Below are 15,265 nucleotides of genomic sequence, written 5' to 3'. Positions count from 1 at the left end.
AGAAGAGGAGAAAGAGGGACGCCCTGCCTCACACCCCGCTGTAACTCAAAGGGCTGAGATGTGTCTGAATTAGTGAGAATAGAAGATACTGGTTTAAGGTCAATTATTTTCACCCATTCAATCAAAATTTCTCCAAATCCAAATTACTTCAGTGTCTTCAGCATGTACGGCCATTCCATCTGATCAAATGTCTTCTGGGCGTCAAGAGATAAAACAGCAGCCTGTGTACTTTATCCTACCACTGAGTAGTGTTGTTTTTGGCGGCCTGTTTTAATTTTAGTTTTAGTCTAGTCTTTGTGTCAAGCTGTCATTTTAGTTTTATTAGTTTTAGTCATGTTCATACTCTTTTTAGTCTAGTCAAGTTTCAGTCAACTAAAAGTCTGAGCATTTTTTTATTCAGTCTTATTTTAGTCAGAATTATCCATGACTATTTTCGTCTAGTTTTAGTCAACGAAAACTGATGACATTTAGTCTACATTTAGTCAAGTGCAAAGGCTAGTCACATACGTTTGGCTCACTCGTTTTCAGCTCCAGGCTAACGTTAAAATGAGACACATTCACCACAGCCTCATGAGTTGGCATGAGCTTTCTAAAATAGAAAGTAACGTTACGTTAATGTCTTGACTTACTTATGTCTTGGCCGCACTTCTCCCTATCTTTCACCACAAGACATTCAGTTTTATTTTCCACTTCTATGTATTTAAAGTTTTTCCAAATGTCTTCTCTTCTTCTTCTACCAAAAAACCCCGGCTGGCCGGCCATCGTTCCCTTTCTCTGTCTCCCGCAGCATCCCCAGGGCCTCGGTGTATCCACGCCGCTGCTGCATCACATCGGGCGTGTAGTCCGGGAAAATAAGCACCTTGTTGCCTTTGTACTCCAGTTGTCGTTCCCTCCGGAGGCCAAGTATGAGCTCCTTCTCCCGATAGAAGTGGACCCTGGTGATGATGGCTTAGCGAGGCTCAGCTCCAGCTGTGGGCGGCGGCCGCAGGGTCCGGTGCGCCCGGTCGATAACCACCGGTGACCCAACGATGTCTTCTCTGAAAAGCTTCGTAATTAATGCCTCGATGAATTCTGTTGGTTTACCCCCTCTTCATGCTCAGGAATGCTGATAATCTTAATATTGTTGTGACGGGACCGGCCTTCAAGGTCATCCATTTTTAACTTGAGCGCGTTGTTCTCGTCCTTCAGGACAGAGACCGTCTTCTCCAAGCAGGTTATGTGGTTCTCATGATCCAGAACTCGCTCTTCCACCGTTTCAACCTTCTCCAGTAGTTCTCTTTGAGAGCTCTGCACCACCTCTAGTGTTTGCTCTAATTTATCAAACCTGCCGTTGATATGTTCAAGGATCTTGACAGAAACTTTCTCCCAGATTAAAGGCAAATGTTCAGTGTCGCTGTCGCCTGAATCATGACCTAGCCGGCTACCGCTAGCACTGTTAGCATCAACGTTAGCAGAAGCTGAGGAAGGTCCAGGCCACTCGACGTTTTTGGGCGACTTCTTCGGCATGTCGTTGCATAAACATAACTGGTTAAGCCCCCAGTGTTCACAGTTTCTCCAGAGGCTGATGAAATTATGTATAAGACTGTCAAAATAATAATTTTACCACTGGCACGGAAGAGCCCCCTGAAAGCACATCTACTCCATGAGCTTCTCACCAGCGCCCCCGGTTTATAAACCGAGAGCTAGCTAGCGTTAGCTATAAACTATCAAAACGGTGTGTTCCCATAGCATTGCTAACGTTGTAAACTGGAGGGTCAGTATTAGTGTCTTTATTGATGCTTGAACGATACACAAGCCTCCAGTCACTAGGTGGCAGCAGAGCTCAAACTGATCAACAGCTGTGTTGCCAGATCTCGTGAGACAAATAAGCAACCAGGCCTGTGATAACAAGCCCACGGTTCACAGTTTATTTATGTTTTCTCTCCCTGAGCTTCAGGAACTTTATATTTCTCCCAGTCTTTGATATATTTCTTCCAGTATTTCAACCACTTTGTCCCGGGCATTTGTTCCTCAAAACCTCTCCTAAAGCCCACCATCATCCACGCGTATTTTCAATTAAACGTCCTAACTAGAAACAAACAGGTTGTCCTGCTCTGCCTCTGATTGGCTCGTACCAGTGGCGGCTGCTGGTCTTTCAAATAGGGGAAGCCCAGTTTTGTAAAATTGGCCAATTATTACATCATTAAATTTAACAGGGTTACTAATTAATTCTCCTTATATTGTATAGGCCTATGTATATAGTTATTATTAGTTAATTACGGAAGCCCTTAACAGCCATGCATTCATACATTTTATTTCCTCCGTTTTCCCGAGATAACGGGATAATTTTCTCGAGATCTCGTGATAATGAAGCTTTGTTTTCCCGAGATAACGATATAATTAATTCGAGATCTCGAGAAAACAAAACAATATTGTAGTAGGCTATATTAAATCATTGCAGGAAACATCATTCAGTGCAGCAATGTCAGAGGAGCAGGAGCATATTGATAACCGCGTCACATATCTTTTCAATCAAGGCCTGACACAGGCTGAAATAGCATTATGCCTTGCTATTACAGACAATAGACACCTATCACACTGTCATCATCTCCAGATCAAGAATTAATTATATCATTATCTCGGGAAAACAAATGAAGTTATCTCGTTTGTACTGCCCTCGCAGTGCGTATGCTTGTGCACAGCTAGACAGTCAGCTAACGAATGAAAGTCCTTCAATAAACAACAAGGCTGGACTTTTCTCGTCCTTTAATGAAGTCCTCTTTGTTATTTTTTCTCCCGTAAAACTGAAAATTATTACAGATAGAAACACAACTGTTAAACACTGAACAAGCAAAGCAATGTATAAGTACATTTCAATTAGCATCTCTAATCAAGACAAAATGAATGAGTTAGCATCTGCTGAAAGCTAGCAAAGTACGTTTTTCGCCAACATAAGAAATGAAGTCTCCATCAAACATTCCTCACAAAAATACACAAGCATTTAACAACTGCCTACATATACAGTAACACTTACAGATAATTATTTTCCAAGGCAAAAGCGTCGACAACACTTCAACAATAATGATTAGCGTCTGCTTTGCTCTTCTGAGCTAACTCGACTCAGCGGCGCATGCAGCAGGTAAACACAACACGGCACAACATAGCTGGAAATGAAATGAAAGAGCGCTCACACCAACGCGGTTTCTCTAAACCAAAGAAAGGAGCTCTCACTCTGACGCGGTTTCTCTAAACCAAGAAATATAGACTTTTTAGACTTTTAACCTGCTCAATTATTAACTTATTTAACTTAACATTTTAACATTTTAAGGCAGCACATCGTTATCTCGGGAAAACGGAGGAAATAAAATGTATGAATGCATGGCCGTTTAGGGCTTCCGTACATAATGAAAATATCTGCTTGACAACTTATTATGGATCTGGGAACAAGCCTAAATAAGCAACTACACTTTAGAAACAAGACCCAAAAAAACACGACCCGTGACTACCAATATTTGTAAGAGACTTTACAGGAAAACAAGCCCAAAGTCACTTATAATAAGCTGACTTGGCAACGCTGTCAACAGGCTGCCTGTTCAACCCAGTAGAAGAAGAACACAGGAACACAGGTGTAGAGCTGATGGAGGGTATCAGGGGGTATTTATCTTTAGAACTGTGTTCATGTGCATAGATCACCTTTTTACTAAATATGAAGCGACTGGTCTAATTCTAGGCTCAGTTTGTCAGTCCCCTGTGAATTTCCATGGATTGATAACAGGCACCTTCAGCATCAGCATCAGGTCAACAGGTATCACCAACAGGCCGCTCATTTTATGAGTACATCATTGACTTTCCTTCTCTAGTCCGATGCTCTAGTCATGTCCCATCATGTCACGTCTTTTACGTCTTGTCATCCGAGGAGGTTAAAAAAGTAACGAGCCTGTTTTTACAATGTAAGGAGTAGAAAGTACAGATATTTGTGTACAAATGTAGTAAAAGTAAAAAGTCATCAGAAAAAGAAATACTCAAGTAAAGTACAGACACCTGAAAAATCTACTTAAGTACAGTAACAAAGTATTTGTACTTTGTTACTTCCCACCTCTGGTGATCACGTTATCACTTCCTGTTCAACCACAGGAACAAGCTGTTACAGCTGATGAATGAATGAATGAACACTTCTACTTTACCAGTTATGGGCTCATTGTATTGATGTAGACACAACAGCAAAATAAAAAAGGCTCTCTCTCCAGAGGGGCAGCTCAGCTACTAAGGGCAAACGGGCTGTTTCCAGAGCAACAATAGCCCGTACCTGTGCACGTCTGATGACTGAGGAGATACCTGCTGATGTTCAGGAACATGATGCTCCTTCATTTAAACTCTTTGAGCTCCTTTTCTATCTGACAGTCCTGACAAGAGAACTCATCTAAACTGGATCTCCATTCTTCAGAAGCCTGAGAAGAAAATAAATGAAAACTCACATCAGAGTCTCCAGTTTACAGTTTGGACTCTCCAGTCCAGCAGACAGATGCTTCACTCCTGAATCCTCCAGGTTGTTTCCACTCAGGTTCAGATATTTCAGATGGGAGGGGTTGGACTTCAGAGCTGAGGCCACAACTTCACAGTGACTCTCTGAGAGTTCACAGCCACCAAGTCTGTCATGAGACAAATAAATAAAATCTGTTATAATGGAAGAAGACATTTCTATGAACATGATGGGTTTGATGAGTGGACAGTTGGACACATCCTGTTGGACATTTTGTCTCCACATCAGTGGTTCAGCTCATCTTCTCTTACTGTGTTTGACAGGAAACAATCATTCTCATCATCTCTCTCAGACCTTTGTTTAGTTGAATGTGCAGATGAACAGAATAAAACAGAAACCTGTCCTGCTTCAGTTAAAACTGTATAAATTAATATAAAACAATAGAAAGCAGAACATTCCTCTTGTAATAGTACAATAAGAAAAGTGCAAACAGAAAGTGTGAGGAAAAGTTGTTGCTTTGTTGTCTTCTGGTATCTTCTTCACAAGCAACAGTACCTCGACCAATGAGATGAGAGGGATTCCTGCTGTCAGCTCATTGGTCACAGAGCAGGAGACGGCCTGGGAATAAGTTTACCGTAACTGTTCATATAAAGCGTCCTGTTATTCATTCATTCCATTGACATTTTACTCTATTTTGGATTCTCACGGTAATACGGGACAAAGTGCGTCCTGTTTCAGCTCCATACGGAACGCGTACTTTTGTTTCTAAATACGGGACGATTCCGTTTTTCAAGGGACGGTTGGCAACCCTAATCTGATCCCATCATGAGGACATCTGGATGAGACAAACATCTGGACTGTCTTCACTGTTTAATGGACTCTGGATCTTTTGACTGAGTTCAGCTCGGTTAACCAGTTGGAAAGATGATCTCTGCTGTCGACCTCCTGCCGTCAGCTTCAGTCCACAAGTGGAACATTTAGTCTTTAGTCCAACACAAATGAAACCCATCACTTGACAACCTCAGACATGGACATCATTCAGGATGAACATGGTGAAATATTTCCATGTGGAGGACACAGGACTGGCTCAACTTTAGTTGTTCAACACAAACATAATGAACAAACAATCAGGTTGAATTCTTTTCACCATCAAGTCATCACAAAGATGTTCTCAGGGTTTTATCTGTCAAACTAAACTCTGACCTTTGTGTGTTTCAGATCTCTTTAACAAGTCAGACTTCTACGGTTCTGCTCTTATATATTCAGACCTCTGAGCATTTCCTGTTTCAACTCTTCTCTAAAGCAACAAGACAGGAAACAAATAGAAAGAAAGACATAAAAACAAGACCATGTGACTCGACTTCTCTCCTTAAAATGAAACGTTGAACTCAGTCAATAAAATGCTCCATTGATGGGTCAGTCTCTGTGTGGGATGATCAGTAGTTTACGGTGGCTCATGTTGATCTTAACAAGCTTTAGATAGATGTTGATGTGGAGCCACTTCACTGACTTCAGGATTATTCTGTACTCTAGAAACAGCCTTCAATATCCTCTCATCATTGTAACGTGAGGCCTCAGAGGCTGCTTCAGCTAAACTAACTTACTGATGGAGAGAATAATAAGACAGAGAAATAGAAAGAAAAGAGTCAATAACTAGAAGAACAGCTTTAAACAGCTGGAGAACATCTGGGACTAAATACAACTGACTGCGATGTTTGCAGTGAACAAGTGGAACACTGTTTGAAGAAGAATGAGAACGTCTGAAGAACTAAACTACTAATCTCCACTGATTGATTCTGTTAATGATCACATCAGGACTCACTCAGCCTTTCTGCAGTTCCTCACAGCTGGGATCAGTCTCCGTCGTCCCTCCTCTGATGTGTTGTACTGATACAGGTCCAACTGATCCAGAACCTCCTCTGACATCTGCAGCATGTAGGCCAGAGCTGAGCAGTGGATCTCAGAGAGTTTCTCTGATCTGTTCTCTGACTTCAGGAACTCTTGGATCTCCTGATGAACTGAGAGGTCGTTCATCTCCATCAGACAGTGGAAGATGTTGATGCTTCTGTCAGGAGAGATTTCATCAGTGTTCATCTTCTTCAGGTTGTTGATGGTTCTCTGGATGATTTCTGGACTGTTCTTTCTATGACCTAGTAGACTCCCTAAGAGTCTCTGGTTGGACACTGTCTGACCCAGCAGACCTCCTAAGAGTCTCTGGTTGGACTCCAGAGAGAGGCCATGAAGGAAGCGAACTAACAGGTCCAGGTGACCATTTTTACTCTCCAGGGATTTAATCATGACTTTGTTCAGAAATTCATCCAGAGGTGAGTTATTGTAGTTTCCTCCCAGGAAGTCCTCCAGCACCTCTGTCTTCCTGTTGGTGTAACAGTGGATCATGTAGACTGCAGCCAGAAACTCCTGAACGCTCAAATGGACGAAGCAGAACACCTTGTCCTGGTACAGTCCTCTCTCCTCTTTAAAGATCTGTGTGAACACTCCTGAGTACACTGAGGCTGCTCTGATATCGATGCCACACTCTGTCAGGTCTGATTCATAGAAGATCAGGTTTCCTTTCAGCAGCTGATCAAAAGACAGTTTTCCCAGAGACTCAATCATCTTCCTGCTCTCTGGACTCCAGTGTGGATCTGTCTCAGCTCCTCCATCATACTTGACCTTCTTCACTTTGGTCTGAACCACCAGGAAGTGGATGTACATCTCAGTCAGGGTCTTGGGCAGCTCTCCTCCCTCTCTGGTTTCCAACACATCCTCCAGAACTGTAGCAGTGATCCAGCAGAAGACTGGGATGTGACACATGATGTGGAGGCTTTGTGATGTCTTGATGTGGGAGATGATCCTGCTGGCCTGCTCCTCATCTCTGAATCTCTTCCTGAAGTACTCCTCCTTCTGGGGGTCAGTGAACCCTCTGACCTCTGTCACCATGTCAACACACTCAGGAGGGATCTGATTGGCTGCTGCAGGTCGTGTGGTTATCCAGAGGCGAGCAGAGGGAAGCAGTTTCCCCCTGATGAGGTTTGTCAGCAGCACATCCACTGAGGTGGACTCTGTAACATCAGTCAGGATCTCAGTGTTGTGGAAGTCCAGAGGAAGTCGACACTCATCCAGACCGTCAAAGATGAACACAACCTGGAACTCTTCAAACCTGCAGATTCCTGCTTCTTTGGTTTCAGGAAAGAAGTGATGAACAAGTTCCACCAAGCTGAACTTTCTCTCTTTCAACACATTCAGCTCTCTGAAAGTCAATGGAAATATGAAGAGGATGTCCTGGTTGGCTTTGTCTTCAGCCCAGTCCAGGGTGAACTTCTGTGTTAAGACTGTTTTCCCAATGCCAGCCACTCCCTTTGTCATCACTCTTCTGATTGGTCCATGTCTTCCAGGTGAGGCTTTAAAGAGGTCTTCTTGTCTGATGCTTGTTTCTGGTCTGTGTGGTTTCCTGGATGCTGTTTCAATCTGTCTGACCTCATGTTCATCATTGACCTCTGCAGTCCCTCCCTCTGTGATGTAGAGCTCTGTGTAGATCTCATTCAGAAGGGTTGAGTTTCCTGCTTTAGCAATCCCCTCAAACACACACTGGAACTTCTCCTTCAGAGTAGATTTAACTTTACGTCCACAAACTGCAGCTTCAAGTCCTGAATGAAGAAACAAGACATGAGATGAATGAATAAACTCTCCAGTAAATATTTCAACATGTCATTGCTCTAAAGAATGAGTGTGTGAATATATCTTGGTTCATCTCTGGAGACATTAGTAAATGTCCCATTTCTCCAGCAGCTTCAATGTTTAGAGAAATCCTCTTACTGCTCTGCAGACAGTCAGCCAGCTCCTCCTGCTTCATTCTCCTCAGGAAGTTCACTGTGATCTTCACAAATAAATCTCTGCTGCTCCTCCTCTGCTCTTCATCCTCACCCTCCAACACCTCCTCTTCCTCCCTCTGAGTCTCTGAGCATTCTGGGTAATCTGGACTCAGAACCTTCTGGATCTTCTTCAGCTGGTTCTTCACAAAAGTGATGATGTTGTCCTCCAGCAGCTGGAACAGAATACCATATGAATGACACAAGCAGACTGAAATCATGGAGACAAACATCAGATCCATGTTGGACACACTGACAATCCACTGGTCTACAAAGTGCAGCATGGAGATGATGGAAAGTAGTTGTTGTACATGTACAGACCAGAAAGATGGAGTCCAGCTGTGTCTGATGCTGCTGGGCAGACTGACCACTGAGAACCTCTGAGCTCTGCTGGTGGACTCTGTGGACCAATCATCAACAATTAGCTCTCATCATGTCTGTCCACACAGAGACAAACACAAGGTAAATGTCCCTGGAGTGATATGTGGATGTGAAGAGTGAATCAGATGAGTCTCTGTAGTGGTAAAGGTTTACTAGTCCTGCTGATCCCACTGACCATCAACAGCTCAGTCTGCAGCTGTTTCATAAAGCTTTGCCTCCCTGATGAATCAGCTGGAGAAGGAACCCAGAGCCAGAGACTGAAGACTGTAAAACGTCCACCAGTCCACAGTGAGTGACTGACAGGCCATTATCAGCCACACAGAAAACAAAGCAGACAGAAACATTAAGAAACCTCAGACTCTCTGACTGATCATGTTAGAGATGATAATCCTAGCGAGGCACATGTTCTTCACCTCAGAGCCATCAGCTGTTTCTTTGTCTCCTCAAACATATTTCACTATTTTAACTTTGGACACTTAGAAACAAAGTGTCTACACAAAATAGCCTGGATGTCCTTCCCCCCAACTCATCCTGAGTTTATCTTCTCTACGACTCAAACAAGGTCTTCAGGTCAGGACTCAGCTGTCCACCTACACCTGAAGGACAAGAGACAACAATGTCCTCATCTTCTAAACATCTGAGGAGTCTATGGACATTAATGGATCATCAGAGAACCACCAGGTTCATCAGAACAGGTTCCTCCAGGTCCAGGTCCAGGTCCAGGTGAGTATCAGGTCATTAACAGACTCTAGTCATGTGACCTTCAGGTGATAAAAACCTAAACTCCCCACCAGTCATTTAGAGCTGAACACTTGGAGGAAACGTCTTCTTGTCCAGACGTCTTTGTCTCAGTTCAGTTTCTGGACATAACAATGTTCACTCTTCCAGGAATAAACCAAAGGTCACGAGTGTCCATGAAGACTAGAACGTAGATGAAGCAGGAGTTTTTATTCTCCAGCTCCACTTCCTCTGCAGCGTTACAGCTGATGAGTTTCATCTGAGTCTCTACCATGAAGAAGACCTGCAGGCCGAGGCCTCAGACGTGGAGCTGCTGACTCTCTTCCTCAATGTTTCATACTAATGTGCAGACTGGGTCTATATGAACTCTGGTTAGCTTAGCATTAGTTTAGCTCCTCCTCTCCTCAGACACATCTCATCTTCTCTCTCTCTAGTCCACAGTCAAACACAATGAAGACTTGTCTCCATGGACACAGACTGAACAGCTGATTAAAGACTGAAGACTATGGAATTAGAACGCTGCCATAAATCGTGCGCGGCGCAATGAGACTCGCGCGAGCGCAAATCAAACATCCGCGCGCGCAATGAGACTCGCGCGAGCGCAAATCAAACATCCGCGCGCGCAATGAGACTCGCGCGAGCGCAAATCAAACATCCGCGCGCGCATTTTTGCCCCCCGAGCGCTTTTCCAAGCACTCGCGAGCTATTTTGTAGCTCGCGCGCGCGCAGAGTCCGCTCGCAAAACTTTCCCCTGCTCGCTCGCGAAACTCTCCTCTCCTCGCGCGGAAAACTGTCCCCTGCTCGCGCGCGAGTTATTTCTTTTACTGGGCGTTTTTGTCAGTGAGGGGGACGGGCCTGGGGGCATGCCAATCACCATTGTATCCCCGAATATAATTGGTTGAGCGTATTGGCCAGTTGAACAGCAGGGTACGGCAACACTAATAGGACAAACGGGACAAACCACACAGCCCCGAATGCCTGAATGACATGTATTGTGATTTGGTGTCTTGACTTGAAAGTTTGCAAAATGTCACACAGAGCAATGAACTTCAGTATGTTTGACTGAGTGCTGTCTTTCCTTCCCTCCATCGTCGACATTAATCTGATAAAATGCTGATCATTTTTTGTAACTTGGATTCTGTTGCACAACGACATTTTTTATTTTGGTAAAACTGTTTTGTTCATATTCTCGATTTAGACTTCTTCTTTCTCCCTGAAAATTATAAACGTAATGTTAAAAAATCCTAAAAATAAATAAAAAAGATAGAAGGCCTGTAGTTTATATAGGCGTCAGCAACTCTCGATATGAGAGCAGCATATAGACGTATGGTCCAGATGCAGATGTGTGTCAAAATATAGTAGGCTATTTCTTATTAAAATCTTATTAAGGCAAAGATGCCCATGGACACTCTTTTTAAGAGACACAACCCTGCAAACATTTCGACGTCTAATAAACGTTGAAACGACGTCTAAACGTACACGTCGCCAGGAGGTCTAAAAGTAATGCTGAAATGCAAATTGAAACGACGTCGCGTTGCAACCTCGACGTCTTTTTAACGGTCATAAACAACGTCCCGTTGTAACACAGATGTCTTCTAAGCGCGCATTATTCACCTTCTAAAAACGATCCAGTAAATATTCTGATATATACACTATATTACCAAAAGTATTCGCTCACCTGCCTTTACTCATTCTATGAACTGAAGTGCCATCCCATTCCTAACTCATAGAATTCAATATGATGTCGGTCCACCTTTTGCAGCTATTACAGCTTCAACTCTTCTGGGAAGACTGTCCACAAGGTTGAGGAGAGTGTTTATAGGAATTTTTGACCATTCTTCCAAAAGCGCATTGGTGAGGTCACACACTGATGTTGGTCGAGAAGGCCTGGCTCTCAGTCTCCGCTCTAATTCATCCCAAAGGTGTTCTATCGGGTTCAGGTCAGGACTCTGTGCAGGCCAGTCAAGTTCATCCACACCAGACTCTGTCATCCACGTCTTTATGGACCTTGCTTTGTGCACTGGTGCACAGTCATGTTGGAAGAGGAAGGGGCCCGCTCCAAACTGTTCCCACAAGGTTGGGAGCATGGAATTGTCCAAAATGTTTTGGTATCCTGAAGCATTCAATGTTCCTTTCACTGGAACTAAGGGGCCAAGCCCAGCTCCTGAAAAACAACCCCATACCATAATTCCTCCTCCACCAAATTTCACAGTCGGCACAATGCAATCTGAAATGTACCGTTCTCCTGGCAACCTCCAAACCCAGACTCGTCCATCAGATTGCCAGATGGAAAAGCGTGATTCATCACTCCAGAGAACGCGTCTCCACTGCTCTAGAGGCCAGTGGCGGCGTGCTTTACACCATTGCATCCGACGCCTTGCATTGCACTTGGTGATGTGTGGCTTGGCTGCAGCTGCTCGGCCATGGAAACCCATTCCATGAAGCTCTCTGCGTACTGTACTTGGGCTAATCTGAAGGTCACATGAAGTTTGTAGCTCTGTAGCAATTGACTGTGCAGAAAGTCGGCGACCTCTTTGCACTATGCGCTTCAGCATCCGCTGACCCCTCTCCGTCACTTTACGTGGCCTACCACTTCGTGGCTGAGTTGCTGTTTTTCCCAAACGCTTCCATTTTGTTATAATAGAGCTGACAGTTGACTGTGGAATATTTAGGAGCGAGGAAATTTCACGACTGGATTTGTTGCACAAGTGGCATCCTATGACAGTTCCACGCTGGAATTCACTGAGCTCCTGAGAGCGGCCCATTCTTTCACAAATGTCTTGTTTCACAGTCTGCATGCCTGAGTGCTTGAATTTATACACCTGGGGCCAGGCCAAGTGATTAGAACACCTGATTCTGATCATTTGAATGGGTGAGCGAATACTTTTGGTAATATAGTGTATTTACAGCTGTATGTGTCGAGTTTTAGATGTTGTTTCTGCAGTGAAGTTAAAAAGAGGTTGACAAATGCAGGTGGAGAAGATGTTGACGTTGCGATCTGACGCCTTTTCAACCTGCATTTCAGCATTACTTTTAAAGCCCCTGGCTGCGTCTAGGTCTCGACGTCGTTTTAACGTTTGTTCAACGTCGAAATGTTATCTGTTCAAACTGACTGATTAACTGTAACAATTAGTGTTTACATATAGATAATACATTTAATGAATAATAAATGATATTAAAAATATTTTTTGCTATAAATTAACACATTTATATAAATACAATGTATTAACAGAACCTACCTTTGGGGGGAAATTATAAGTTTGACAACACAAAAGTGCAATTTCTTTAAAGTTTTATTACACAAACAATCAGAACACTTGAAAAACTAAAAACTAATCAGACCAACATGATTCTTACACATACAGCTCTGGAAAAAGTTAAGACACCACTTCAAAATGATCAGTTCCTCTGGTTTTACTATTCATAGCTATGTGTTTGAGTAAAATGAACACTTTTGTTTCATTCTATAACCTACTGACAAAATTTCTCCCAAATTGGAAAAAAAAATATTATCATTTAGAACATGTATTTGCAGAAAATGGCAACAGGTCAAAATGACAAAACAATTCTGGTGTTTTCAGACGTTGTATAATGCAAAGAAAACAGGTTCATATTCATTTTAGAACACAACACTACTTTTCAAACTTAGGAGGAGTTTAGAAATCAACATTAGTGGAATAATCCCAATTTAATCGCAGCAGTGGTCTCTTTATTTTTAGCTGTATGTGCAATAAACATAAAAACACCCACACAGTTGAAAAACACTTTGTAGGCGATCACGATCTCCTCTGGACCCCTCTCCCTCCTATCAATGGCTCCTTCACCTGGAGTGGAGATCCTCACTCTGTCATGTGAAGCTGGAAAAACATTTGAAGTATATTACTTAACAATTCTTAAACACATCTTGGAAAATTATACACCGTTTTACCATCTAATTCACCTACGTACATACTACATACATCACATGAATGTTAAGTCATGAAACAGACATAAATTGCTTTTTGGTTATATTTACATAGGCCATAAAGTCCCAGATAATGATAAAATAAAAACATTACATGATCTTAAACAGAAGAAACATTGTTGATTAACAAAGCAGACAATTAGGCATTGCATTGGGAGTCAAATTTTTATGTTCACAATCCACTGAATATTAACATTTTAACAGCTAATCAATAGATAAGGCTACTATTGTTTTTTTTGTTTGTTTGTTTTTTAATGAAGATAAATTAACATTTTCAAATTATCTTGGGGAAAAAAATGCATTTTCTGGACACCTCCATGTCAGCTCGTCTGTATAAGTGCTTCACTGATTTCTGTCTGGATTTCTAAACTCCAATAGTCCAAAAATATCAGAATATTAGACAGAAAGCACACTGAAGAGCCCTGTTTCATGTTAGCCGAGTGAGCAGCTAGCTTGAAATCCACTCGACAGTTAAACACATAACGCACGGTCGGTCAATGCCACTTTTTAAAACACAGAAAGTTGCAATATGAACCTACAGTCTATGATAATGAACACATATAAACCGTCTCTAATGTTTTATGTCAACGAACTTACCGAAAAAACTGTTCGGTACGTGCCGTACTTGCTTCTCTGCAGTCGTGTTCCGCTGCCAGGTTTGGAGTAGAAGGTCCCGCCCTTTCCGCCTCTGATTGGCTAGAAGGGCTCACCCGATTGGTTGTATAATTTAATTTTTTCATCTAGTTGGTTTGTGGTCGAGGTGCAACCTAGACCTATTTTAAACTCGTTTCACGCTAGAGGTCGCCCCTTAGACCTACCGTCAAGGTTGATGAAATGTTTGCAGGGTACTGTCTTTGACGTTACCTGAATGGCGGTTCGGCAACCAGCTTTTTGGTGCATTACCGCCACCTTCTGTTCTGGAGTGTGAATAAGTGTGGTTTGTCCCGTTTGTCCTATTAGTGTTGCCGTACCCTGCTGTTCAACTGGCCAATACGCTCAACCAATTATATTCGGGGATACAATGGTGATTGGCATGCCCCCAGGCCCGTCCCCCTCACTGACAAAAACGCCCAGTAAAAGAAATAACTCGCGCGCGAGCAGGGGACAGTTTTCCGCGCGAGGAGAGGAGAGTTTCGCGAGCGAGCAGGGGAAAGTTTTGCGAGCGGACTCTGCGCGCGCGCGAGCTACAAAATAGCTCGCGAGTGCTTGGAAAAGCGCTCGGGGGGCAAAAATGCGCGCGCGGATGTTTGATTTGCGCTCGCGCGAGTCTCATTGCGCGCGCGGATGTTTGATTTGTGCTCGCGCGAGTCTCATTGCGCGCGCACGATTTATGGCAGCGTTCTAATTCCATAGAAGACACTACTCTGCTTCAAAGATCAGTCTCTTATCTGTCTCCTCCTCTAAGGCCTGACACTTACTGTGTCGGCCATTTTAGAAGATCTTTGTAAAATAAGCAAGAATTCAGCAAGTTACTCAAACCATGTGACTTGTATAAAGTTAGTGATTGTTCTACTGTATATCTATATGTTGTCTATCTTCTTCTTCCAGTGTGTCCGTGGTGTTTTAGATCAACATCTGTTTATCTTCTGAGGAAACATCTACAACATCTAAGCAGCAGAGATGAAACAGACATGAGCAAGTCAACGTTTATTTATCCTCAGCTCCTCAAGTCAGACAGATTTACTGACACTTTACCTCTCTGGATCAGAACCACGTCCTCCTTTAAAATCAATATGAAAGTCCTTGGACTGGTCGCTCTTCAAGGACACACAGCTGGGTTCATGGTGATCAGACTCTGGTCTCTGACGGGTCCTGATAGAAAAACATCACTGATTAAATTAGATCAATTATTCA

The 15,265-nt window shown here is 43.0% G+C and overlaps 1 protein-coding gene across 1 annotated transcript in view; it reads right to left on the bottom strand.

Moving 5' to 3' along the window:
- Positions 1 to 15,265, bottom strand: part of LOC311509917 (protein NLRC3-like) — a 32,440-nt gene that overhangs the window by 12,457 nt on the left and 4,718 nt on the right. Inside the window, exons 3-7 of the mRNA XM_084575366.1 lie at positions 15,107 to 15,223; positions 8,650 to 8,728; positions 8,276 to 8,504; positions 6,282 to 8,106; positions 4,455 to 4,628 (exon numbers count right to left, since the gene is read on the bottom strand). Coding sequence (XP_084431492.1) covers positions 4,455 to 4,628; positions 6,282 to 8,106; positions 8,276 to 8,504; positions 8,650 to 8,728; positions 15,107 to 15,223 — 2,424 coding nt within the window. The remainder of the gene's footprint in view (positions 1 to 4,454; positions 4,629 to 6,281; positions 8,107 to 8,275; positions 8,505 to 8,649; positions 8,729 to 15,106; positions 15,224 to 15,265) is intronic.

Source organism: Chelon labrosus (assembly GCF_963514085.1).
Source record: "Chelon labrosus genome assembly, contig: SCAFFOLD_31, whole genome shotgun sequence".
NCBI classification, from domain to species: domain Eukaryota; kingdom Metazoa; phylum Chordata; class Actinopteri; order Mugiliformes; family Mugilidae; genus Chelon; species Chelon labrosus.
Note: the sequence above shows the minus strand (reverse complement) of the source record. Positions and strands in the feature narration are given on the sequence as shown.